At 47.5% G+C, this 23,160-nt stretch overlaps 1 protein-coding gene across 1 annotated transcript in view; it reads right to left on the minus strand.

The window, feature by feature from the left end:
- Window positions 1–23,136, minus strand: part of LOC308394381 (copper-transporting ATPase 2-like) — a gene marked incomplete at its 5' end in the record, with an annotated part of 55,210 nt that extends 32,074 nt beyond the window's left edge. The window contains 3 exon segments of the mRNA XM_080878687.1: window positions 22,855–23,027; window positions 23,030–23,096; window positions 23,098–23,136. Of these exon segments, the coding sequence (XP_080734813.1) occupies window positions 22,855–23,027; window positions 23,030–23,096; window positions 23,098–23,136 (279 nt within the window).
- Window positions 23,137–23,160: the final 24 nt, after the last annotated feature.

Genomic DNA, 23,160 nt, shown 5'->3' on the forward strand with positions numbered 1-23,160 from the left:
GCACCCCAGATGGGACTCGAACCCACAATCCCTGGCTTAGAAGGCCAGTGCCTTATCCATTAGGCCACCGGGGCAGATGAGCGCTTGACTTCCTTTCTTTGGAGGTTGTTTCGGGGTTCGAGTGAGAGCCATGGTTTCAAGCTGGTTTTTAGTTCAAAGATGAAGCTGTATTTAAGAACATTTGAGAAACGCTGAGAAAATAAATTACACTCTGGGCAACTCAGTGTCCAGAACTCTGGCCAGCCAACACGCTGTGCTTATTGCTCCACTTTATTTGGGGGCGTTTATGTTGTCTATTGAGACTTGTGAAACCACATGAAGACCAGAGAGTACCAACGATTTGAATCACTGAATCTAGTTCCACTAAAAGAGGGGGAGTAGCAGGAGCATGTGTGACGTGCTCAAACACAGCTGGATCAAATGCCTGAATTAGCTCTTCAGCATGGCATCAAGTTTGGCAAAGGCCTGACAACAAGCCATTCATTTGATTCAGGTGTGTCAGATCAAGGATGCATCTAAAAGCTAAATAAAAAAAAGTAGTTCTCCAGGACTGGAGTTGGAGTCCATTTGCTAGGCTCTATGTACACATAAGGAGTCGCCTTTGGTGATCGGGGCCAGTTATCGTACATGACTGACTCACTCGGTGCCTGTACTACAGGGTTACTTGTCTGCATTTTTGGGGGGAACAGGACCTGAGTGTCGTCTGTTTTTGGACACAGTTCAGAGAATCGGGCCATCCAAAACACATAGCAGAGGATGGTTTCGATCCATCGACCTCTGGGTTATGGGCCCAGCACGCGTCCGCTGCGCCACTCTGCTGGACTGCACCCCAGATGGGACTCGAACCCACAATCCCTGGCTTAGAAGGCCAGTGCCTTATCCATTAGGCCACCGGGGCAGATGAGCGCTTGACTTCCTTTCTTTGGAGGTTGTTTCGGGGGTTCGAGTGAGAGCCATGGTTTCAAGCTGGTTTTTAGTTCAAAGATGAAGCTTATTTAAGAACATTTGAGAAACGCTGAGAAAATAAATTACACTCTGGGCAGCTCAGTGTCCAGAACTCTGGCCAGCCAACACGCTGTGCTTATTGCTCCACTTTATTTGGGGGCGTTTATGTTGTCTGTTGAGACTTGTGAAACCACATGAAGACCAGAGAGTACCAACGATTTGAATCACTGAATCTAGTTCCACTAAAAGAGGGGGAGTAGCAGGAGCATGTGTGACGTGCTCAAACACAGCTGGATCAAATGCCTGAATTAGCTCTTCAGCATGGCATCAAGTTTGGCAAAGGCCTGACAACAAGCCATTCATTTGATTCAGGTGTGTCAGAACAAGGATGCATCTAAAAGCTAAATAAAAAAAAGTAGTTCTCCAGGACTGGAGTTGGAATCCCTGTGCTAGGCTCTATGTACACATAAGGAGTCGCCTTTGGTGATCGGGGGCAGTTATGGTACATGACTGACTCACTCGGTGCCTGTACTACAGGGTTACTTGTCTGCATTTTTGGGGGGAACAGGACCTGAGTGTCGTCTGTTTTTGGACACAGTTCAGAACATCGGGCCATCCAAAACACATAGCAGAGGATGGTTTCGATCCATCGACCTCTGGGTTATGGGCCCAGCACGCTTCCGCTGCGCCACTCTGCTGGACAGCACCCCAGATGGGACTCGAACCCACAATCCCTGGCTTAGGAGGCCAGTGCCTTATCCATTAGGCCACCGGGGCAGACGAGCGCTTGACTTCCTTTCTTTGGAGGTTGTTTCGGGGGTTCGTGTGAGAGCCATGGTTTCAAGCTGGTTTTTAGTTCAAAGATGAAGCTTATTTAAGAACATTTGAGAAACGCTGAGAAAATAAATTACACTCTGTATACACTCTGGGCAACTCAGTGTCCAGAACTCTGGCCAGCCAACACGCTGTGCTTATTGCTCCACTTTATTTGGGGGCGTTTATGTTGTCTGTTGAGACTTGTGAAACCACATGAAGACCAGAGAGTACCAACGATTTGAATCACTGAATCTAGTTCCACTAAAAGAGGGGGAGTAGCAGGAGCATGTGTGACGTGCTCAAACACAGCTGGATCAAATGCTTGAATTAGCTCTTCAGCATGGCATCAAGTTTGGCAAAGGCCTGACAACAAGCCATTCAATTGATTCAGGTGTGTCAGAACAAGGATGCATCTAAAAGCTAAATAAAAAAAAGTAGTTCTCCAGGACTGGAGTTGGAGTCCATTTGCTAGGCTCTATGTACACATAAGGAGTCGCCTTTGGTGATCGGGGGCAGTTATCGTACATGACTGACTCACTCGGTGCCTGTACTACAGGGTTACTTGTCTGCATTTTTGGGGGGGAACAGGACCTGAGTGTCGTCTGTTTTTGGACACAGTTCAGAGAATCGGGCCATCCAAAACACATAGCAGAGGATGGTTTCGATCCATCGACCTCTGGGTTATGGGCCCAGCACGCTTCCGCTGCGCCACTCTGCTGGACAGCACCCCAGATGGGACTCGAACCCACAATCCCTGGCTTAGAAGGCCAGTGCCTTATCCATTAGGCCACCAGGGCAGATGAGCGCTTGACTTCCTTTCTTTGGAGGTTGTTTCGGGGTTCGAGTGAGAGCCATGGTTTCAAGCTGGTTTTTAGTTCAAAGATGAAGCTTATTTAAGAACATTTGAGAAACGCTGAGAAAATAAATTACATTCTGTATACACTCTGGGCAACTCAGTGTCCAGAACTCTGGCCAGCCAACACGCTGTGCTTATTGCTCCACTTTATTTGGGGGCGTTTATGTTGTCTATTGAGACTTGTGAAACCACATGAAGACCAGAGAGTACCAACGATTTGAATCACTGAATCTAGTTCCACTAAAAGAGGGGGAGTAGCAGGAGCATGTGTGACGTGCTCAAACACAGCTGGATCAAATGCCTGAATTAGCTCTTCAGCATGGCATCAAGTTTGGCAAAGGCCTGACAACAAGCCATTCATTTGATTCAGGTGTGTCAGATCAAGGATGCATCTAAAAGCTAAATAAAAAAAAGTAGTTCTCCAGGACTGGAGTTGGAGTCCATTTGCTAGGCTCTATGTACACATAAGGAGTCGCCTTTGGTGATCGGGGCCAGTTATCGTACATGACTGACTCACTCGGTGCCTGTACTAGACGGTTACTTGTCTGCATTTTTGGGGGGAACAGGACCTGAGTGTCGTCTGTTTTTGGACACAGTTCAGAGAATCGGGCCATCCAAAACACATAGCAGAGGATGGTTTCGATCCATCGACCTCTGGGTTATGGGCCCAGCACGCTTCCGCTGCGCCACTCTGCTGGACAGCACCCCAGATGGGACTCGAACCCACAATCCCTGGCTTAGGAGGCCAGTGCCTTATCCATTAGGCCACCGGGGCAGATGAGCACTTGACTTCCTTTCTTTGGAGGTTGTTTCGGGGTTCGAGTGAGAGCCATGGTTTCAAGCTGGTTTTTAGTTCAAAGATGAAGCTTATTTAAGAACATTTGAGAAACGCTGAGAAAATAAATTACACTCTGTATACACTCTGGGCAACTCAGTGTCCAGAACTCTGGCCAGCCAACACGCTGTGCTTATTGCTCCACTTTATTTGGGGGCGTTTATGTTGTCTATTGAGACTTGTGAAACCACATGAAGACCAGAGAGTACCAACGATTTGAATCACTGAATCTAGTTCCACTAAAAGAGGGGGAGTAGCAGGAGCATGTGTGACGTGCTCAAACACAGCTGGATCAAATGCCTGAATTAGCTCTTCAGCATGGCATCAAGTTTGGCAAAGGCCTGACAACAAGCCATTCATTTGATTCAGGTGTGTCAGATCAAGGATGCATCTAAAAGCTAAATAAAAAAAAGTAGTTCTCCAGGACTGGAGTTGGAGTCCATTTGCTAGGCTCTATGTACACATAAGGAGTCGCCTTTGGTGATCGGGGCCAGTTATCGTACATGACTGACTCACTCGGTGCCTGTACTACAGGGTTACTTGTCTGCATTTTTGGGGGGAACAGGACCTGAGTGTCGTCTGTTTTTGGACACAGTTCAGAGAATCGGGCCATCCAAAACACATAGCAGAGGATGGTTTCGATCCATCGACCTCTGGGTTATGGGCCCAGCACGCGTCCGCTGCGCCACTCTGCTGGACTGCACCCCAAATGGGACTCGAACCCACAATCCCTGGCTTAGAAGGCCAGTGCCTTATCCATTAGGCCACCGGGGCAGATGAGCGCTTGACTTCCTTTCTTTGGAGGTTGTTTCGGGGGTTCGAGTGAGAGCCATGGTTTCAAGCTGGTTTTTAGTTCAAAGATGAAGCTTATTTAAGAACATTTGAGAAACGCTGAGAAAATAAATTACACTCTGGGCAACTCAGTGTCCAGAACTCTGGCCAGCCAACACGCTGTGCTTATTGCTCCACTTTATTTGGGGGCGTTTATGTTGTCTGTTGAGACTTGTGAAACCACATGAAGACCAGAGAGTACCAACGATTTGAATCACTGAATCTAGTTCCACTAAAAGAGGGGGAGTAGCAGGAGCATGTGTGACGTGCTCAAACACAGCTGGATCAAATGCCTGAATTAGCTCTTCAGCATGGCATCAAGTTTGGCAAAGGCCTGACAACAAGCCATTCATTTGATTCAGGTGTGTCAGAACAAGGATGCATCTAAAAGCTAAATAAAAAAAAGTAGTTCTCCAGGACTGGAGTTGGAATCCCTGTGCTAGGCTCTATGTACACATAAGGAGTCGCCTTTGGTGATCGGGGGCAGTTATGGTACATGACTGACTCACTCGGTGCCTGTACTACAGGGTTACTTGTCTGCATTTTTGGGGGGAACAGGACCTGAGTGTCGTCTGTTTTTGGACACAGTTCAGAACATCGGGCCATCCAAAACACATAGCAGAGGATGGTTTCGATCCATCGACCTCTGGGTTATGGGCCCAGCACGCTTCCGCTGCGCCACTCTGCTGGACAGCACCCCAGATGGGACTCGAACCCACAATCCCTGGCTTAGGAGGCCAGTGCCTTATCCATTAGGCCACCGGGGCAGACGAGCGCTTGACTTCCTTTCTTTGGAGGTTGTTTCGGGGGTTCGTGTGAGAGCCATGGTTTCAAGCTGGTTTTTAGTTCAAAGATGAAGCTTATTTAAGAACATTTGAGAAACGCTGAGAAAATAAATTACACTCTGTATACACTCTGGGCAACTCAGTGTCCAGAACTCTGGCCAGCCAACACGCTGTGCTTATTGCTCCACTTTATTTGGGGGCGTTTATGTTGTCTGTTGAGACTTGTGAAACCACATGAAGACCAGAGAGTACCAACGATTTGAATCACTGAATCTAGTTCCACTAAAAGAGGGGGAGTAGCAGGAGCATGTGTGACGTGCTCAAACACAGCTGGATCAAATGCTTGAATTAGCTCTTCAGCATGGCATCAAGTTTGGCAAAGGCCTGACAACAAGCCATTCAATTGATTCAGGTGTGTCAGAACAAGGATGCATCTAAAAGCTAAATAAAAAAAAGTAGTTCTCCAGGACTGGAGTTGGAGTCCATTTGCTAGGCTCTATGTACACATAAGGAGTCGCCTTTGGTGATCGGGGGCAGTTATCGTACATGACTGACTCACTCGGTGCCTGTACTACAGGGTTACTTGTCTGCATTTTTGGGGGGGAACAGGACCTGAGTGTCGTCTGTTTTTGGACACAGTTCAGAGAATCGGGCCATCCAAAACACATAGCAGAGGATGGTTTCGATCCATCGACCTCTGGGTTATGGGCCCAGCACGCTTCCGCTGCGCCACTCTGCTGGACTGCACCCCAGATGGGACTCGAACCCACAATCCCTGGCTTAGAAGGCCAGTGCCTTATCCATTAGGCCACCAGGGCAGATGAGCGCTTGACTTCCTTTCTTTGGAGGTTGTTTCGGGGTTCGAGTGAGAGCCATGGTTTCAAGCTGGTTTTTAGTTCAAAGATGAAGCTTATTTAAGAACATTTGAGAAACGCTGAGAAAATAAATTACACTCTGTATACACTCTGGGCAACTCAGTGTCCAGAACTCTGGCCAGCCAACACGCTGTGCTTATTGCTCCACTTTATTTGGGGGCGTTTATGTTGTCTATTGAGACTTGTGAAACCACATGAAGACCAGAGAGTACCAACGATTTGAATCACTGAATCTAGTTCCACTAAAAGAGGGGGAGTAGCAGGAGCATGTGTGACGTGCTCAAACACAGCTGGATCAAATGCCTGAATTAGCTCTTCAGCATGGCATCAAGTTTGGCAAAGGCCTGACAACAAGCCATTCATTTGATTCAGGTGTGTCAGATCAAGGATGCATCTAAAAGCTAAATAAAAAAAAGTAGTTCTCCAGGACTGGAGTTGGAGTCCATTTGCTAGGCTCTATGTACACATAAGGAGTCGCCTTTGGTGATCGGGGCCAGTTATCGTACATGACTGACTCACTCGGTGCCTGTACTACAGGGTTACTTGTCTGCATTTTTGGGGGGAACAGGACCTGAGTGTCGTCTGTTTTTGGACACAGTTCAGAGAATCGGGCCATCCAAAACACATAGCAGAGGATGGTTTCGATCCATCGACCTCTGGGTTATGGGCCCAGCACGCTTCCGCTGCGCCACTCTGCTGGACAGCACCCCAGATGGGACTCGAACCCACAATCCCTGGCTTAGGAGGCCAGTGCCTTATCCATTAGGCCACCGGGGCAGATGAGCGCTTGACTTCCTTTCTTTGGAGGTTGTTTCGGGGTTCGAGTGAGAGCCATGGTTTCAAGCTGGTTTTTAGTTCAAAGATGAAGCTTATTTAAGAACATTTGAGAAACGCTGAGAAAATAAATTACACTCTGTATACACTCTGGGCAACTCAGTGTCCAGAACTCTGGCCAGCCAACACGCTGTGCTTATTGCTCCACTTTATTTGGGGGCGTTTATGTTGTCTGTTGAGACTTGTGAAACCACATGAAGACCAGAGAGTACCAACGATTTGAATCACTGAATCTAGTTCCACTAAAAGAGGGGGAGTAGCAGGAGCATGTGTGACGTGCTCAAACACAGCTGGATCAAATGCTTGAATTAGCTCTTCAGCATGGCATCAAGTTTGGCAAAGGCCTGACAACAAGCCATTCATTTGATTCAGGTGTGTCAGAACAAGGATGCATCTAAAAGCTAAATAAAAAAAAGTAGTTCTCCAGGACTGGAGTTGGAATCCCTGTGCTAGGCTCTATGTACACATAAGGAGTCGCCTTTGGTGATCGGGGGCAGTTATGGTACATGACTGACTCACTCGGTGCCTGTACTACAGGGTTACTTGTCTGCATTTTTGGGGGGGAACAGGACCTGACTGTCGTCTGTTTTTGGACACAGTTCAGAGAATCGGGCCATCCAAAACACATAGCAGAGGATGGTTTCGATCCATCGACCTCTGGGTTATGGGCCCAGCACGCTTCCGCTGCGCCACTCTGCTGGACAGCACCCCAGATGGGACTGGAACACACAATCCCTGGCTTAGGAGGCCAGTGCCTTATCCATTAGGCCACCGGGGCAGATGAGCGCTTGACTTCCTTTCTTTGGAGGTTGTTTCGGGGTTCGAGTGAGAGCCATGGTTTCAAGCTGGTTTTTAGTTCAAAGATGAAGCTGTATTTAAGAACATTTGAGAAACGCTGAGAAAATAAATTACACTCTGGGCAACTCAGTGTCCAGAACTCTGGCCAGCCAACACGCTGTGCTTATTGCTCCACTTTATTTGGGGGCGTTTATGTTGTCTATTGAGACTTGTGAAACCACATGAAGACCAGAGAGTACCAACGATTTGAATCACTGAATCTAGTTCCACTAAAAGAGGGGGAGTAGCAGGAGCATGTGTGACGTGCTCAAACACAGCTGGATCAAATGCCTGAATTAGCTCTTCAGCATGGCATCAAGTTTGGCAAAGGCCTGACAACAAGCCATTCATTTGATTCAGGTGTGTCAGATCAAGGATGCATCTAAAAGCTAAATAAAAAAAAGTAGTTCTCCAGGACTGGAGTTGGAGTCCATTTGCTAGGCTCTATGTACACATAAGGAGTCGCCTTTGGTGATCGGGGCCAGTTATCGTACATGACTGACTCACTCGGTGCCTGTACTACAGGGTTACTTGTCTGCATTTTTGGGGGGAACAGGACCTGAGTGTCGTCTGTTTTTGGACACAGTTCAGAGAATCGGGCCATCCAAAACACATAGCAGAGGATGGTTTCGATCCATCGACCTCTGGGTTATGGGCCCAGCACGCGTCCGCTGCGCCACTCTGCTGGACTGCACCCCAAATGGGACTCGAACCCACAATCCCTGGCTTAGAAGGCCAGTGCCTTATCCATTAGGCCACCGGGGCAGATGAGCGCTTGACTTCCTTTCTTTGGAGGTTGTTTCGGGGGTTCGAGTGAGAGCCATGGTTTCAAGCTGGTTTTTAGTTCAAAGATGAAGCTTATTTAAGAACATTTGAGAAACGCTGAGAAAATAAATTACACTCTGGGCAACTCAGTGTCCAGAACTCTGGCCAGCCAACACGCTGTGCTTATTGCTCCACTTTATTTGGGGGCGTTTATGTTGTCTGTTGAGACTTGTGAAACCACATGAAGACCAGAGAGTACCAACGATTTGAATCACTGAATCTAGTTCCACTAAAAGAGGGGGAGTAGCAGGAGCATGTGTGACGTGCTCAAACACAGCTGGATCAAATGCTTGAATTAGCTCTTCAGCATGGCATCAAGTTTGGCAAAGGCCTGACAACAAGCCATTCAATTGATTCAGGTGTGTCAGAACAAGGATGCATCTAAAAGCTAAATAAAAAAAAGTAGTTCTCCAGGACTGGAGTTGGAGTCCATTTGCTAGGCTCTATGTACACATAAGGAGTCGCCTTTGGTGATCGGGGGCAGTTATCGTACATGACTGACTCACTCGGTGCCTGTACTACAGGGTTACTTGTCTGCATTTTTGGGGGGGAACAGGACCTGAGTGTCGTCTGTTTTTGGACACAGTTCAGAGAATCGGGCCATCCAAAACACATAGCAGAGGATGGTTTCGATCCATCGACCTCTGGGTTATGGGCCCAGCACGCTTCCGCTGCGCCACTCTGCTGGACTGCACCCCAGATGGGACTCGAACCCACAATCCCTGGCTTAGAAGGCCAGTGCCTTATCCATTAGGCCACCAGGGCAGATGAGCGCTTGACTTCCTTTCTTTGGAGGTTGTTTCGGGGTTCGAGTGAGAGCCATGGTTTCAAGCTGGTTTTTAGTTCAAAGATGAAGCTTATTTAAGAACATTTGAGAAACGCTGAGAAAATAAATTACACTCTGTATACACTCTGGGCAACTCAGTGTCCAGAACTCTGGCCAGCCAACACGCTGTGCTTATTGCTCCACTTTATTTGGGGGCGTTTATGTTGTCTATTGAGACTTGTGAAACCACATGAAGACCAGAGAGTACCAACGATTTGAATCACTGAATCTAGTTCCACTAAAAGAGGGGGAGTAGCAGGAGCATGTGTGACGTGCTCAAACACAGCTGGATCAAATGCCTGAATTAGCTCTTCAGCATGGCATCAAGTTTGGCAAAGGCCTGACAACAAGCCATTCATTTGATTCAGGTGTGTCAGATCAAGGATGCATCTAAAAGCTAAATAAAAAAAAGTAGTTCTCCAGGACTGGAGTTGGAGTCCATTTGCTAGGCTCTATGTACACATAAGGAGTCGCCTTTGGTGATCGGGGCCAGTTATCGTACATGACTGACTCACTCGGTGCCTGTACTACAGGGTTACTTGTCTGCATTTTTGGGGGGAACAGGACCTGAGTGTCGTCTGTTTTTGGACACAGTTCAGAGAATCGGGCCATCCAAAACACATAGCAGAGGATGGTTTCGATCCATCGACCTCTGGGTTATGGGCCCAGCACGCTTCCGCTGCGCCACTCTGCTGGACAGCACCCCAGATGGGACTCGAACCCACAATCCCTGGCTTAGGAGGCCAGTGCCTTATCCATTAGGCCACCGGGGCAGATGAGCGCTTGACTTCCTTTCTTTGGAGGTTGTTTCGGGGTTCGAGTGAGAGCCATGGTTTCAAGCTGGTTTTTAGTTCAAAGATGAAGCTTATTTAAGAACATTTGAGAAACGCTGAGAAAATAAATTACACTCTGTATACACTCTGGGCAACTCAGTGTCCAGAACTCTGGCCAGCCAACACGCTGTGCTTATTGCTCCACTTTATTTGGGGGCGTTTATGTTGTCTGTTGAGACTTGTGAAACCACATGAAGACCAGAGAGTACCAACGATTTGAATCACTGAATCTAGTTCCACTAAAAGAGGGGGAGTAGCAGGAGCATGTGTGACGTGCTCAAACACAGCTGGATCAAATGCTTGAATTAGCTCTTCAGCATGGCATCAAGTTTGGCAAAGGCCTGACAACAAGCCATTCATTTGATTCAGGTGTGTCAGAACAAGGATGCATCTAAAAGCTAAATAAAAAAAAGTAGTTCTCCAGGACTGGAGTTGGAATCCCTGTGCTAGGCTCTATGTACACATAAGGAGTCGCCTTTGGTGATCGGGGGCAGTTATGGTACATGACTGACTCACTCGGTGCCTGTACTACAGGGTTACTTGTCTGCATTTTTGGGGGGGAACAGGACCTGACTGTCGTCTGTTTTTGGACACAGTTCAGAGAATCGGGCCATCCAAAACACATAGCAGAGGATGGTTTCGATCCATCGACCTCTGGGTTATGGGCCCAGCACGCTTCCGCTGCGCCACTCTGCTGGACAGCACCCCAGATGGGACTGGAACACACAATCCCTGGCTTAGGAGGCCAGTGCCTTATCCATTAGGCCACCGGGGCAGATGAGCGCTTGACTTCCTTTCTTTGGAGGTTGTTTCGGGGTTCGAGTGAGAGCCATGGTTTCAAGCTGGTTTTTAGTTCAAAGATGAAGCTGTATTTAAGAACATTTGAGAAACGCTGAGAAAATAAATTACACTCTGGGCAACTCAGTGTCCAGAACTCTGGCCAGCCAACACGCTGTGCTTATTGCTCCACTTTATTTGGGGGCGTTTATGTTGTCTATTGAGACTTGTGAAACCACATGAAGACCAGAGAGTACCAACGATTTGAATCACTGAATCTAGTTCCACTAAAAGAGGGGGAGTAGCAGGAGCATGTGTGACGTGCTCAAACACAGCTGGATCAAATGCCTGAATTAGCTCTTCAGCATGGCATCAAGTTTGGCAAAGGCCTGACAACAAGCCATTCATTTGATTCAGGTGTGTCAGATCAAGGATGCATCTAAAAGCTAAATAAAAAAAAGTAGTTCTCCAGGACTGGAGTTGGAGTCCATTTGCTAGGCTCTATGTACACATAAGGAGTCGCCTTTGGTGATCGGGGGCAGTTATCGTACATGACTGACTCACTCGGTGCCTGTACTACAGGGTTACTTGTCTGCATTTTTGGGGGGAACAGGACCTGAGTGTCGTCTGTTTTTGGACACAGTTCAGAGAATCGGGCCATCCAAAACACATAGCAGAGGATGGTTTCGATCCATCGACCTCTGGGTTACGGGCCCAGCACGCGTCCGCTGCGCCACTCTGCTGGACTGCACCCCAGATGGGACTCGAACCCACAATCCCTGGCTTAGAAGGCCAGTGCCTTATCCATTAGGCCACCGGGGCAGATGAGCGCTTGACTTCCTTTCTTTGGAGGTTGTTTCGGGGGTTCGAGTGAGAGCCATGGTTTCAAGCTGGTTTTTAGTTCAAAGATGAAGCTTATTTAAGAACATTTGAGAAACGCTGAGAAAATAAATTACACTCTGGGCAACTCAGTGTCCAGAACTCTGGCCAGCCAACACGCTGTGCTTATTGCTCCACTTTATTTGGGGGCGTTTATGTTGTCTGTTGAGACTTGTGAAACCACATGAAGACCAGAGAGTACCAACGATTTGAATCACTGAATCTAGTTCCACTAAAAGAGGGGGAGTAGCAGGAGCATGTGTGACGTGCTCAAACACAGCTGGATCAAATGCCTGAATTAGCTCTTCAGCATGGCATCAAGTTTGGCAAAGGCCTGACAACAAGCCATTCATTTGATTCAGGTGTGTCAGAACAAGGATGCATCTAAAAGCTAAATAAAAAAAAGTAGTTCTCCAGGACTGGAGTTGGAATCCCTGTGCTAGGCTCTATGTACACATAAGGAGTCGCCTTTGGTGATCGGGGGCAGTTATGGTACATGACTGACTCACTCGGTGCCTGTACTACAGGGTTACTTGTCTGCATTTTTGGGGGGAACAGGACCTGAGTGTCGTCTGTTTTTGGACACAGTTCAGAACATCAGGCCATCCAAAACACATAGCAGAGGATGGTTTCGATCCATCGACCTCTGGGTTATGGGCCCAGCACGCTTCCGCTGCGCCACTCTGCTGGACAGCACCCCAGATGGGACTCGAACCCACAATCCCTGGCTTAGGAGGCCAGTGCCTTATCCATTAGGCCACCGGGGCAGACGAGCGCTTGACTTCCTTTCTTTGGAGGTTGTTTCGGGGGTTCGTGTGAGAGCCATGGTTTCAAGCTGGTTTTTAGTTCAAAGATGAAGCTTATTTAAGAACATTTGAGAAACGCTGAGAAAATAAATTACACTCTGTATACACTCTGGGCAACTCAGTGTCCAGAACTCTGGCCAGCCAACACGCTGTGCTTATTGCTCCACTTTATTTGGGGGCGTTTATGTTGTCTGTTGAGACTTGTGAAACCACATGAAGACCAGAGAGTACCAACGATTTGAATCACTGAATCTAGTTCCACTAAAAGAGGGGGAGTAGCAGGAGCATGTGTGACGTGCTCAAACACAGCTGGATCAAATGCTTGAATTAGCTCTTCAGCATGGCATCAAGTTTGGCAAAGGCCTGACAACAAGCCATTCAATTGATTCAGGTGTGTCAGAACAAGGATGCATCTAAAAGCTAAATAAAAAAAAGTAGTTCTCCAGGACTGGAGTTGGAGTCCATTTGCTAGGCTCTATGTACACATAAGGAGTCGCCTTTGGTGATCGGGGGCAGTTATCGTACATGACTGACTCACTCGGTGCCTGTACTACAGGGTTACTTGTCTGCATTTTTGGGGAACAGGACCTGACTGTCGTCTGTTTTTGGACACAGTTCAGAGAATCGGGCCATCCAAAACACATAGCAGAGGATGGTTTCGATCCATCGACCTCTGGGTTATGGGCCCAGCACGCTTCCGCTGTGCCACTCTGCTGGACAGCACCCCAGATGGGACTCGAACCCCCAATCCCTGGCTTAGGAGGCCAGTGCCTTATCCATTAGGCCACCGGGGCAGATGAGTGCTTGACTTCCTTTCTTTGGAGGTTGTTTCGGGGTTCGAGTGAGAGCCATGGTTTCAAGCTGGTTTTTAGTTCAAAGATGAAGCTGTATTTAAGAACATTTGAGAAACGCTGAGAAAATAAATTACACTCTGGGCAACTCAGTGTCCAGAACTCTGGCCAGCCAACACGCTGTGCTTATTGCTCCACTTTATTTGGGGGCGTTTATGTTGTCTGTTGAGACTTGTGAAACCACATGAAGACCAGAGAGTACCAACGATTTGAATCACTGAATCTAGTTCCACTAAAAGAGGGGGAGTAGCAGGAGCATGTGTGACGTGCTCAAACACAGCTGGATCAAATGCTTGAATTAGCTCTTCAGCATGGCATCAAGTTTGGCAAAGGCCTGACAACAAGCCATTCAATTGATTCAGGTGTGTCAGAACAAGGATGCATCTAAAAGCTAAATAAAAAAAAGGAGTTCTCCAGGACTGGAGTTGGAGTCCATTTGCTAGGCTCTATGTACACATAAGGAGTCGCCTTTGGTGATCGGGGGCAGTTATCGTACATGACTGACTCACTCGGTGCCTGTACTACAGGGTTACTTGTCTGCATTTTTGGGGAACAGGACCTGACTGTCGTCTGTTTTTGGACACAGTTCAGAGAATCGGGCCATCCAAAACACATAGCAGAGAATGGTTTCGATCCATCGACCTCTGGGTTATGGGCCCAGCACGCTTCCGCTGCGCCACTCTGCTGGACAGCACCCCAGATGGGACTCGAACCCACAATCCCTGGCTTAGGAGGCCAGTGCCTTATCCATTAGGCCACCGGGGCAGATGAGCGCTTGACTTCCTTTCTTTGGAGGTTGTTTCGGGGGTTCGAGTGAGAGCCATGGTTTCAAGCTGGTTTTTAGTTCAAAGATGAAGCTTATTTAAGAACATTTGAGAAACGCTGAGAAGATAAATTACACTCTGTATACACTCTGGGCAACTCAGTGTCCAGAACTCTGGCCAGCCAACACGCTGTGCTTATTGCTCCACTTTATTTGGGGGCGTTTATGTTGTCTGTTGAGACTTGTGAAACCACATGAAGACCAGAGAGTACCAACGATTTGAATCACTGAATCTAGTTCCACTAAAAGAGGGGGAGTAGCAGGAGCATGTGTGACGTGCTCAAACACAGCTGGATCAAATGCTTGAATTAGCTCTTCAGCATGGCATCAAGTTTGGCAAAGGCCTGACAACAAGCCATTCAATTGATTCAGGTGTGTCAGAACAAGGATGCATCTAAAAGCTAAATAAAAAAAAGTAGTTCTCCAGGACTGGAGTTGGAGTCCATTTGCTAGGCTCTATGTACACATAAGGAGTCGCCTTTGGTGATCGGGCGCAGTTATCGTACATGACTGACTCACTCGGTGCCTGTACTACAGGGTTACTTGTCTGCATTTTTGGGGAACAGGACCTGACTGTCGTCTGTTTTTGGACACAGTTCAGAGAATCGGGCCATCCAAAGCACATAGCAGAGGATGGTTTCGATCCATCGACCTCTGGGTTATGGGCCCAGCACGCTTCCGCTGCGCCACTCTGCTGGACAGCACCCCAGATGGGACTCGAACCCACAATCCCTGGCTTAGGAGGCCAGTGCCTTATCCATTAGGCCACCGGGGCAGATGAGCGCTTGACTTCCTTTCTTTGGAGGTTGTTTCGGGGTTCGAGTGAGAGCCATGGTTTCAAGCTGGTTTTTAGTTCAAAGATGAAGCTTATTTAAGAACATTTGAGAAACGCTGAGAAAATAAATTACACTCTGGGCAACTCAGTGTCCAGAACTCTGGCCAGCCAACACGCTGTGCTTATTGCTCCACTTTATTTGGGGGCGTTTATGTTGTCTGTTGAGACTTGTGAAACCACATGAAGACCAGAGAGTACCAACGATTTGAATCACTGAATCTAGTTCCACTAAAAGAGGGGGAGTAGCAGGAGCATGTGTGACGTGCTCAAACACAGCTGGATCAAATGCTTGAATTAGCTCTTCAGCATGGCATCAAGTTTGGCAAAGGCCTGACAACAAGCCATTCAATTGATTCAGGTGTGTCAGAACAAGGATGCATCTAAAAGCTAAATAAAAAAAAGGAGTTCTCCAGGACTGGAGTTGGAGTCCATTTGCTAGGCTCTATGTACACATAAGGAGTCGCCTTTGGTGATCGGGGGCAGTTATCGTACATGACTGACTCACTCGGTGCCTGTACTACAGGGTTACTTGTCTGCATTTTTGGGGGGGAACAGGACCTCAGTGTCGTCTGTTTTTGGACACAGTCAGAGAATCGGGCCATCCAAAACACATAGCAGAGGATGGTTTCGATCCATCGACCTCTGGGTTATGGGCCCAGCACGCTTCCGCTGCGCCACTCTGCTGGACAGCACCCCAGATGGGACTCGAACCCACAATCCCTGGCTTAGGAGGCCAGTGCCTTATCCATTAGGCCACCGGGGCAGACGAGCGCTTGACTTCCTTTCTTTGGAGGTTGTTTCGGGGGTTCGTGTGAGAGCCATGGTTTCAAGCTGGTTTTTAGTTCAAAGATGAAGCTTATTTAAGAACATTTGAGAAACGCTGAGAAAATAAATTACACTCTGTATACACTCTGGGCAACTCAGTGTCCAGAACTCTGGCCAGCCAACACGCTGTGCTTATTGCTCCACTTTATTTGGGGGCGTTTATGTTGTCTGTTGAGACTTGTGAAACCACATGAAGACCAGAGAGTACCAACGATTTGAATCACTGAATCTAGTTCCACTAAAAGAGGGGGAGTAGCAAGAGCATGTGTGACGTGCTCAAACACAGCTGGATCAAATGCCTGAATTAGCTCTTCAGCATGGCATCAAGTTTGGCAAAGGCCTGACAACAAGCCATTCATTTGATTCAGGTGTGTCAGAACAAGGATGCATCTAAAAGCTAAATAAAAAAAAGTAGTTCTCCAGGACTGGACTTGGAGTCCATTTGCTAGGCTCTATGTACACATAAGGAGTCGCCTTTGGTGATCGGGCGCAGTTATCGTACATGACTGACTCACTCGGTGCCTGTACTACAGGGTTACTTGTCTGCGTTTTTGGGGAACAGGACCTGACTGTCGTCTGTTTTTGGACACAGTTCAGAACATCGGGCCATCCAAAACACATAGCAGAGGATGGTTTCGATCCATCGACCTCTGGGTTATGGGCCCAGCACGCTTCCGCTGCGCCACTCTGCTGGACAGCACCCCAGATGGGACTCGAACCCACAATCCCTGGCTTAGGAGGCCAGTGCCTTATCCATTAGGCCACCGGGGCAGACGAGCGCTTGACTTCCTTTCTTTGGAGGTTGTTTCGGGGGTTCGTGTGAGAGCCATGGTTTCAAGCTGGTTTTTAGTTCAAAGATGAAGCTTATTTAAGAACATTTGAGAAACGCTGAGAAAATAAATTACACTCTGTATACACTCTGGGCAACTCAGTGTCCAGAACTCTGGCCAGCCAACACGCTGTGCTTATTGCTCCACTTTATTTGGGGGCGTTTATGTTGTCTGTTGAGACTTGTGAAACCACATGAAGACCAGAGAGTACCAACGATTTGAATCACTGAATCTAGTTCCACTAAAAGAGGGGGAGTAGCAGGAGCATGTGTGACGTGCTCAAACACAGCTGGATCAAATGCTTGAATTAGCTCTTCAGCATGGCATCAAGTTTGGCAAAGGCCTGACAACAAGCCATTCAATTGATTCAGGTGTGTCAGAACAAGGATGCATCTAAAAGCTAAATAAAAAAAAGTAGTTCTCCAGGACTGGAGTTGGAGTCCATTTGCTAGACTCTATGTACACATAAGGAGTCGCCTTTGGTGATCGGGGCCAGTTATGGTACATGACTGACTCACTCGGTGCCTGTACTACAGGGTTACTTGTCTGCATTTTCGGGGGGGAACAGGACCTGAGTGTCGTCTGTTTTTGGACACAGTTCAGAACATCGGGCCATCCAAAACACATAGCAGAGGATGGTTTCGATCCATCGACCTCTGGGTTATGGGCCCAGCACGCTTCCGCTGTGCCACTCTGCTGGACAGCACCCCAGATGGGACTCGAACCCACAATCCCTGGCTTAGGAGGCCAGTGCCTTATCCATTAGGCCACCGGGGCAGATGAGCGCTTGACTTCCTTTCTTTGGAGGTTGTTTCGGGGTTCGAGTGAGAGCCATGGTTTCAAGCTGGTTTTTAGTTCAAAGATTAAGCTTATTTAAGAACATTTGAGAAACGCTGAGAAAATAAATTACACTCTGGGCAACTCAGTGTCCAGAACTCTGGCCAGCCAACACGCTGTGCTTATTGCTCCACTTTATTTGGGGGCGTTTATGTTGTCTGTTGAGACTTGTGAAACCACATGAAGACCAGAGAGTACCAACGATTTGAATCACTGAATCTAGTTCCACTAAAAGAGGGGGAGTAGCAGGAGCATGTGTGACGTGCTCAAACACAGCTGGATCAAATGCTTGAATTAGCTCTTCAGCATGGCATCAAGTTTGGCAAAGGCCTGACAACAAGCCATTCAATTGATTCAGGTGTGTCAGAACAAGGATGCATCTAAAAGCTAAATAAAAAAAAGTAGTTCTCCAGGACTGGAGTTGGAGTCCATTTGCTAGGCTCTATGTACACATAAGGAGTCGCCTTTGGTGATCGGGCGCAGTTATCGTACATGACTGACTCACTCGGTGCCTGTACTACAGGGTTACTTGTCTGCATTTTTGGGGAACAGGACCTGACTGTCGTCTGTTTTTGGACACAGTTCAGAGAATCGGGCCATCCAAAGCACATAGCAGAGGATGGTTTCGATCCATCGACCTCTGGGTTATGGGCCCAGCACGCTTCCGCTGCGCCACTCTGCTGGACAGCACCCCAGATGGGACTCGAACCCACAATCCCTGGCTTAGGAGGCCAGTGCCTTATCCATTAGGCCACCGGGGCAGATGAGCGCTTGACTTCCTTTCTTTGGAGGTTGTTTCGGGGTTCGAGTGAGAGCCATGGTTTCAAGCTGGTTTTTAGTTCAAAGATGAAGCTTATTTAAGAACATTTGAGAAACGCTGAGAAAATAAATTACACTCTGGGCAACTCAGTGTCCAGAACTCTGGCCAGCCAACACGCTGTGCTTATTGCTCCACTTTATTTGGGGGCGTTTATGTTGTCTGTTGAGACTTGTGAAACCACATGAAGACCAGAGAGTACCAACGATTTGAATCACTGAATCTAGTTCCACTAAAAGAGGGGGAGTAGCAGGAGCATGTGTGACGTGCTCAAACACAGCTGGATCAAATGCTTGACTTAGCTCTTCAGCATGGCATCAAGTTTGGCAAAGGCCTGACAACAAGCCATTCAATTGATTCAGGTGTGTCAGAACAAGGATGCATCTAAAAGCTAAATAAAAAAAAGGAGTTCTCCAGGACTGGAGTTGGAGTCCATTTGCTAGGCTCTATGTACACATAAGGAGTCGCCTTTGGTGATCGGGCGCAGTTATCGTACATGACTGACTCACTCGGTGCCTGTACTACAGGGTTACTTGTCTGCATTTTTGGGGAACAGGACCTGACTGTCGTCTGTTTTTGGACACAGTTCAGAGAATCGGGCCATCCAAAACACATAGCAGAGGATGGTTTCGATCCATCGACCTCTGGGTTATGGGCCCAGCACGCTTCCGCTGTGCCACTCTGCTGGACAGCACCCCAGATGGGACTCGAACCCACAATCCCTGGCTTAGGAGGCCAGTGCCTTATCCATTAGGCCACCGGGGCAGATGAGCGCTTGACTTCCTTTCTTTGGAGGTTGTTTCGGGGGTTCGTGTGAGAGCCATGGTTTCAAGCTGGTTTTTAGTTCAAAGATGAAGCTTATTTAAGAACATTTGAGAAACGCTGAGAAAATAAATTACACTCTGTATACACTCTGGGCAACTCAGTGTCCAGAACTCTGGCCAGCCAACACGCTGTGCTTATTGCTCCACTTTATTTGGGGGCGTTTATGTTGTCTGTTGAGACTTGTGAAACCACATGAAGACCAGAGAGTACCAACGATTTGAATCACTGAATCTAGTTCCACTAAAAGAGGGGGAGTAGCAGGAGCATGTGTGACGTGCTCAAACACAGCTGGATCAAATGCCTGAATTAGCTCTTCAGCATGGCATCAAGTTTGGCAAAGGCCTGACAACAAGCCATTCATTTGATTCAGGTGTGTCAGAACAAGGATGCATCTAAAAGCTAAATAAAAAAAAGTAGTTCTCCAGGACTGGAGTTGGAGTCCATTTGCTAGGCTCTATGTACACATAAGGAGTCGCCTTTGGTGATCGGGCGCAGTTATCGTACATGACTGACTCACTCGGTGCCTGTACTACAGGGTTACTTGTCTGCATTTTTGGGGAACAGGACCTGACTGTCGTCTGTTTTTGGACACAGTTCAGAACATCGGGCCATCCAAAACACATAGCAGAGGATGGTTTCGATCCATCGACCTCTGGGTTATGGGCCCAGCACGCTTCCGCTGCGCCACTCTGCTGGACAGCACCCCAGATGGGACTCGAACCCACAATCCCTGGCTTAGGAGGCCAGTGCCTTATCCATTAGGCCACCGGGGCAGACGAGCGCTTGACTTCCTTTCTTTGGAGGTTGTTTCGGGGGTTCGTGTGAGAGCCATGGTTTCAAGCTGGTTTTTAGTTCAAAGATGAAGCTTATTTAAGAACATTTGAGAAACGCTGAGAAAATAAATTACACTCTGTATACACTCTGGGCAACTCAGTGTCCAGAACTCTGGCCAGCCAACACGCTGTGCTTATTGCTCCACTTTATTTGGGGGCGTTTATGTTGTCTGTTGAGACTTGTGAAACCACATGAAGACCAGAGAGTACCAACGATTTGAATCACTGAATCTAGTTCCACTAAAAGAGGGGGAGTAGCAGGAGCATGTGTGACGTGCTCAAACACAGCTGGATCAAATGCTTGAATTAGCTCTTCAGCATGGCATCAAGTTTGGCAAAGGCCTGACAACAAGCCATTCAATTGATTCAGGTGTGTCAGAACAAGGATGCATCTAAAAGCTAAATAAAAAAAAGTAGTTCTCCAGGACTGGAGTTGGAGTCCATTTGCTAGACTCTATGTACACATAAGGAGTCGCCTTTGGTGATCGGGGGCAGTTATGGTACATGACTGACTCACTCGGTGCCTGTACTACAGGGTTACTTGTCTGCATTTTCGGGGGGGAACAGGACCTGAGTGTCGTCTGTTTTTGGACACAGTTCAGAACATCGGGCCATCCAAAACACATAGCAGAGGATGGTTTCGATCCATCGACCTCTGGGTTATGGGCCCAGCACGCTTCCGCTGCGCCACTCTGCTGGACAGCACCCCAGATGGGACTCGAACCCACAATCCCTGGCTTAGGAGGCCAGTGCCTTATCCATTAGGCCACCGGGGCAGATGAGCGCTTGACTTCCTTTCTTTGGAGGTTGTTTCGGGGTTCGAGTGAGAGCCATGGTTTCAAGCTGGTTTTTAGTTCAAAGATTAAGCTTATTTAAGAACATTTGAGAAACGCTGAGAAAATAAATTACACTCTGGGCAACTCAGTGTCCAGAACTCTGGCCAGCCAACACGCTGTGCTTATTGCTCCACTTTATTTGGGGGCGTTTATGTTGTCTGTTGAGACTTGTGAAACCACATGAAGACCAGAGAGTACCAACGATTTGAATCACTGAATCTAGTTCCACTAAAAGAGGGGGAGTAGCAGGAGCATGTGTGATGTGCTCAAACACACCTGGATCAAATGCTTGAATTAGCTCTTCAGCATGGCATCAAGTTTGGCAAAGGCCTGACAACAAGCCATTCATTTGATTCAGGTGTGTCAGAACAAGGATGCATCTAAAAGCTAAAGAAAAAAAGAACAGTGGCTCTCCAGAACTGGAGTTGGAATCCCTGTGCTAGGCTCTATGTACACATAAGGAGTCGCCTTTGGTGATCGGGGGCAGTTATGGTACATGACTGACTCACTCGGTGCCTGTACTACAGGGTTACTTGTCTGCATTTTGGGGAACAGGACCTGAGTGTCGTCTGTTTTTGGACACAGTTCAGAACATCGGGCCATCCAAAACACATAGCAGAGGATGGTTTCGATCCATCGACCTCTGGGTTATGGGCCCAGCACGCTTCCGCTGCGCCACTCTGCTGGACAGCACCCCAGATGGGACTCGAACCCACAATCCCTGGCTTAGGAGGCCAGTGCCTTATCCATTAGGCCACCGGGGCAGATGAGCGCTTGACTTCCTTTCTTTGGAGGTTGTTTCGGGGTTCGAGTGAGAGCCATGGTTTCAAGCTGGTTTTTAGTTCAAAGATGAAGCTTATTTAAGAACATTTGAGAAACGCTGAGAAAATAAATTACACTCTGGGCAACTCAGTGTCCAGAACGCTGGCCAGCCAACACGCTGTGCTTATTGCTCCACTTTATTTGGGGGCGTTTATGTTGTCTGTTGAGACTTGTGAAACCACATGAAGACCAGAGAGTACCAACGATTTGAATCACTGAATCTAGTTCCACTAAAAGAGGGGTGAGTACCTGAGTGACTCACTCAGCGCCTGTACTGCATGGTTACTTGTCTGCCTGAGGCGTAGAAGCTTCCTTTTGGGAAAGAAAATTGTTGACACACACTAGATAGCAGTCGATTGGTAACTAACGGTAACTAACCTGTAATAAATTAAAATAGTTTTACACTAATGATTTGGAATAAAATACAAACTCAGAGTCAGCTTCTGGAACCTTTCCACACTGTACCACCCACATTAAGCTAGTATTATGTGAGAAGTCTGTCAAATCGAGGCCAAAGACATGTTTTAATCGAACTGCATTGCTGTTGAGCTATGTTGAGATTTTCACCTTTTCATATTCTCTTCTCACATATACTCATTCTAGGCAACAGGTAGTACTTATGAGTGAAGTGTGAACAAGAGTTTCACTTGTTAACAGTGAAGAACAAACTGCTGATTTAGGCTATTATTATAATTATAAACACATGAGGTCACACACCTAAACCCTTCCAACAGGCACAAACACATAGAATTTGGGGAAGGAGCAGGTTTTGTTTCTTTAAGGTGGGCTTTGTTGTTCAGCCTGTGAAACTGTCCCTGCTGCCAGTGCAAACTATTCTTCTCTTTCATAATGAAAACACACATAACATTTATGTTGTCGCTGCAAAAAAAATGTTCTTGGAGATTTCTTGTCTACTTTAACAAACCGAATTTCTTTACATTGTATTTCAACCACAAATTGAGGTTTAATTATCAGATTATTTTATCCCAGTAAAATATTTATTACGTTTCAAAAGAAAATATATATACTCCCGCTCTTCAATATAACAGAGGGACTACATCCTAACAGCTACTTTCCAGCTTTTTTAAGATGAGGTCTTAGCGATCAAATTTTCTCTAAGCCATCAGCTGCAGATGTTCCACAGCTGTTTGAAGGCCTACCTTTAACTGTGCCGTACAGCCCCTCCTGTTGCAGCCCTCTGAGTTGACGTTACAGATGCATCTGGGCTTACCGCCACATTCAACCATGCAGACCTGCTCCCCGGAGCCGTACCTGGACGAGCTTTTTGGTGATTTTGGCGAAAACATGCTGGAGTCTTTGCGGCTGAGTCCGGTTTATCTCGTCCAGTCAATCGGAGGGCAAAAGTCCGCAGCGGACAGACGACGTCATTTTTCACGCGCTCGCGTGTGGACTAAAGTGGCGTTTGATCGGAGGTAGTTCATCAAGACGAGACCAGGGGCAAAGTC

The sequence above is a fragment of the Rhamphochromis sp. 'chilingali' genome (genome assembly GCF_963969265.1).
Source record: "Rhamphochromis sp. 'chilingali' genome assembly, chromosome: 3".
Taxonomy (NCBI): Eukaryota; Metazoa; Chordata; class Actinopteri; order Cichliformes; family Cichlidae; genus Rhamphochromis; species Rhamphochromis sp. 'chilingali'.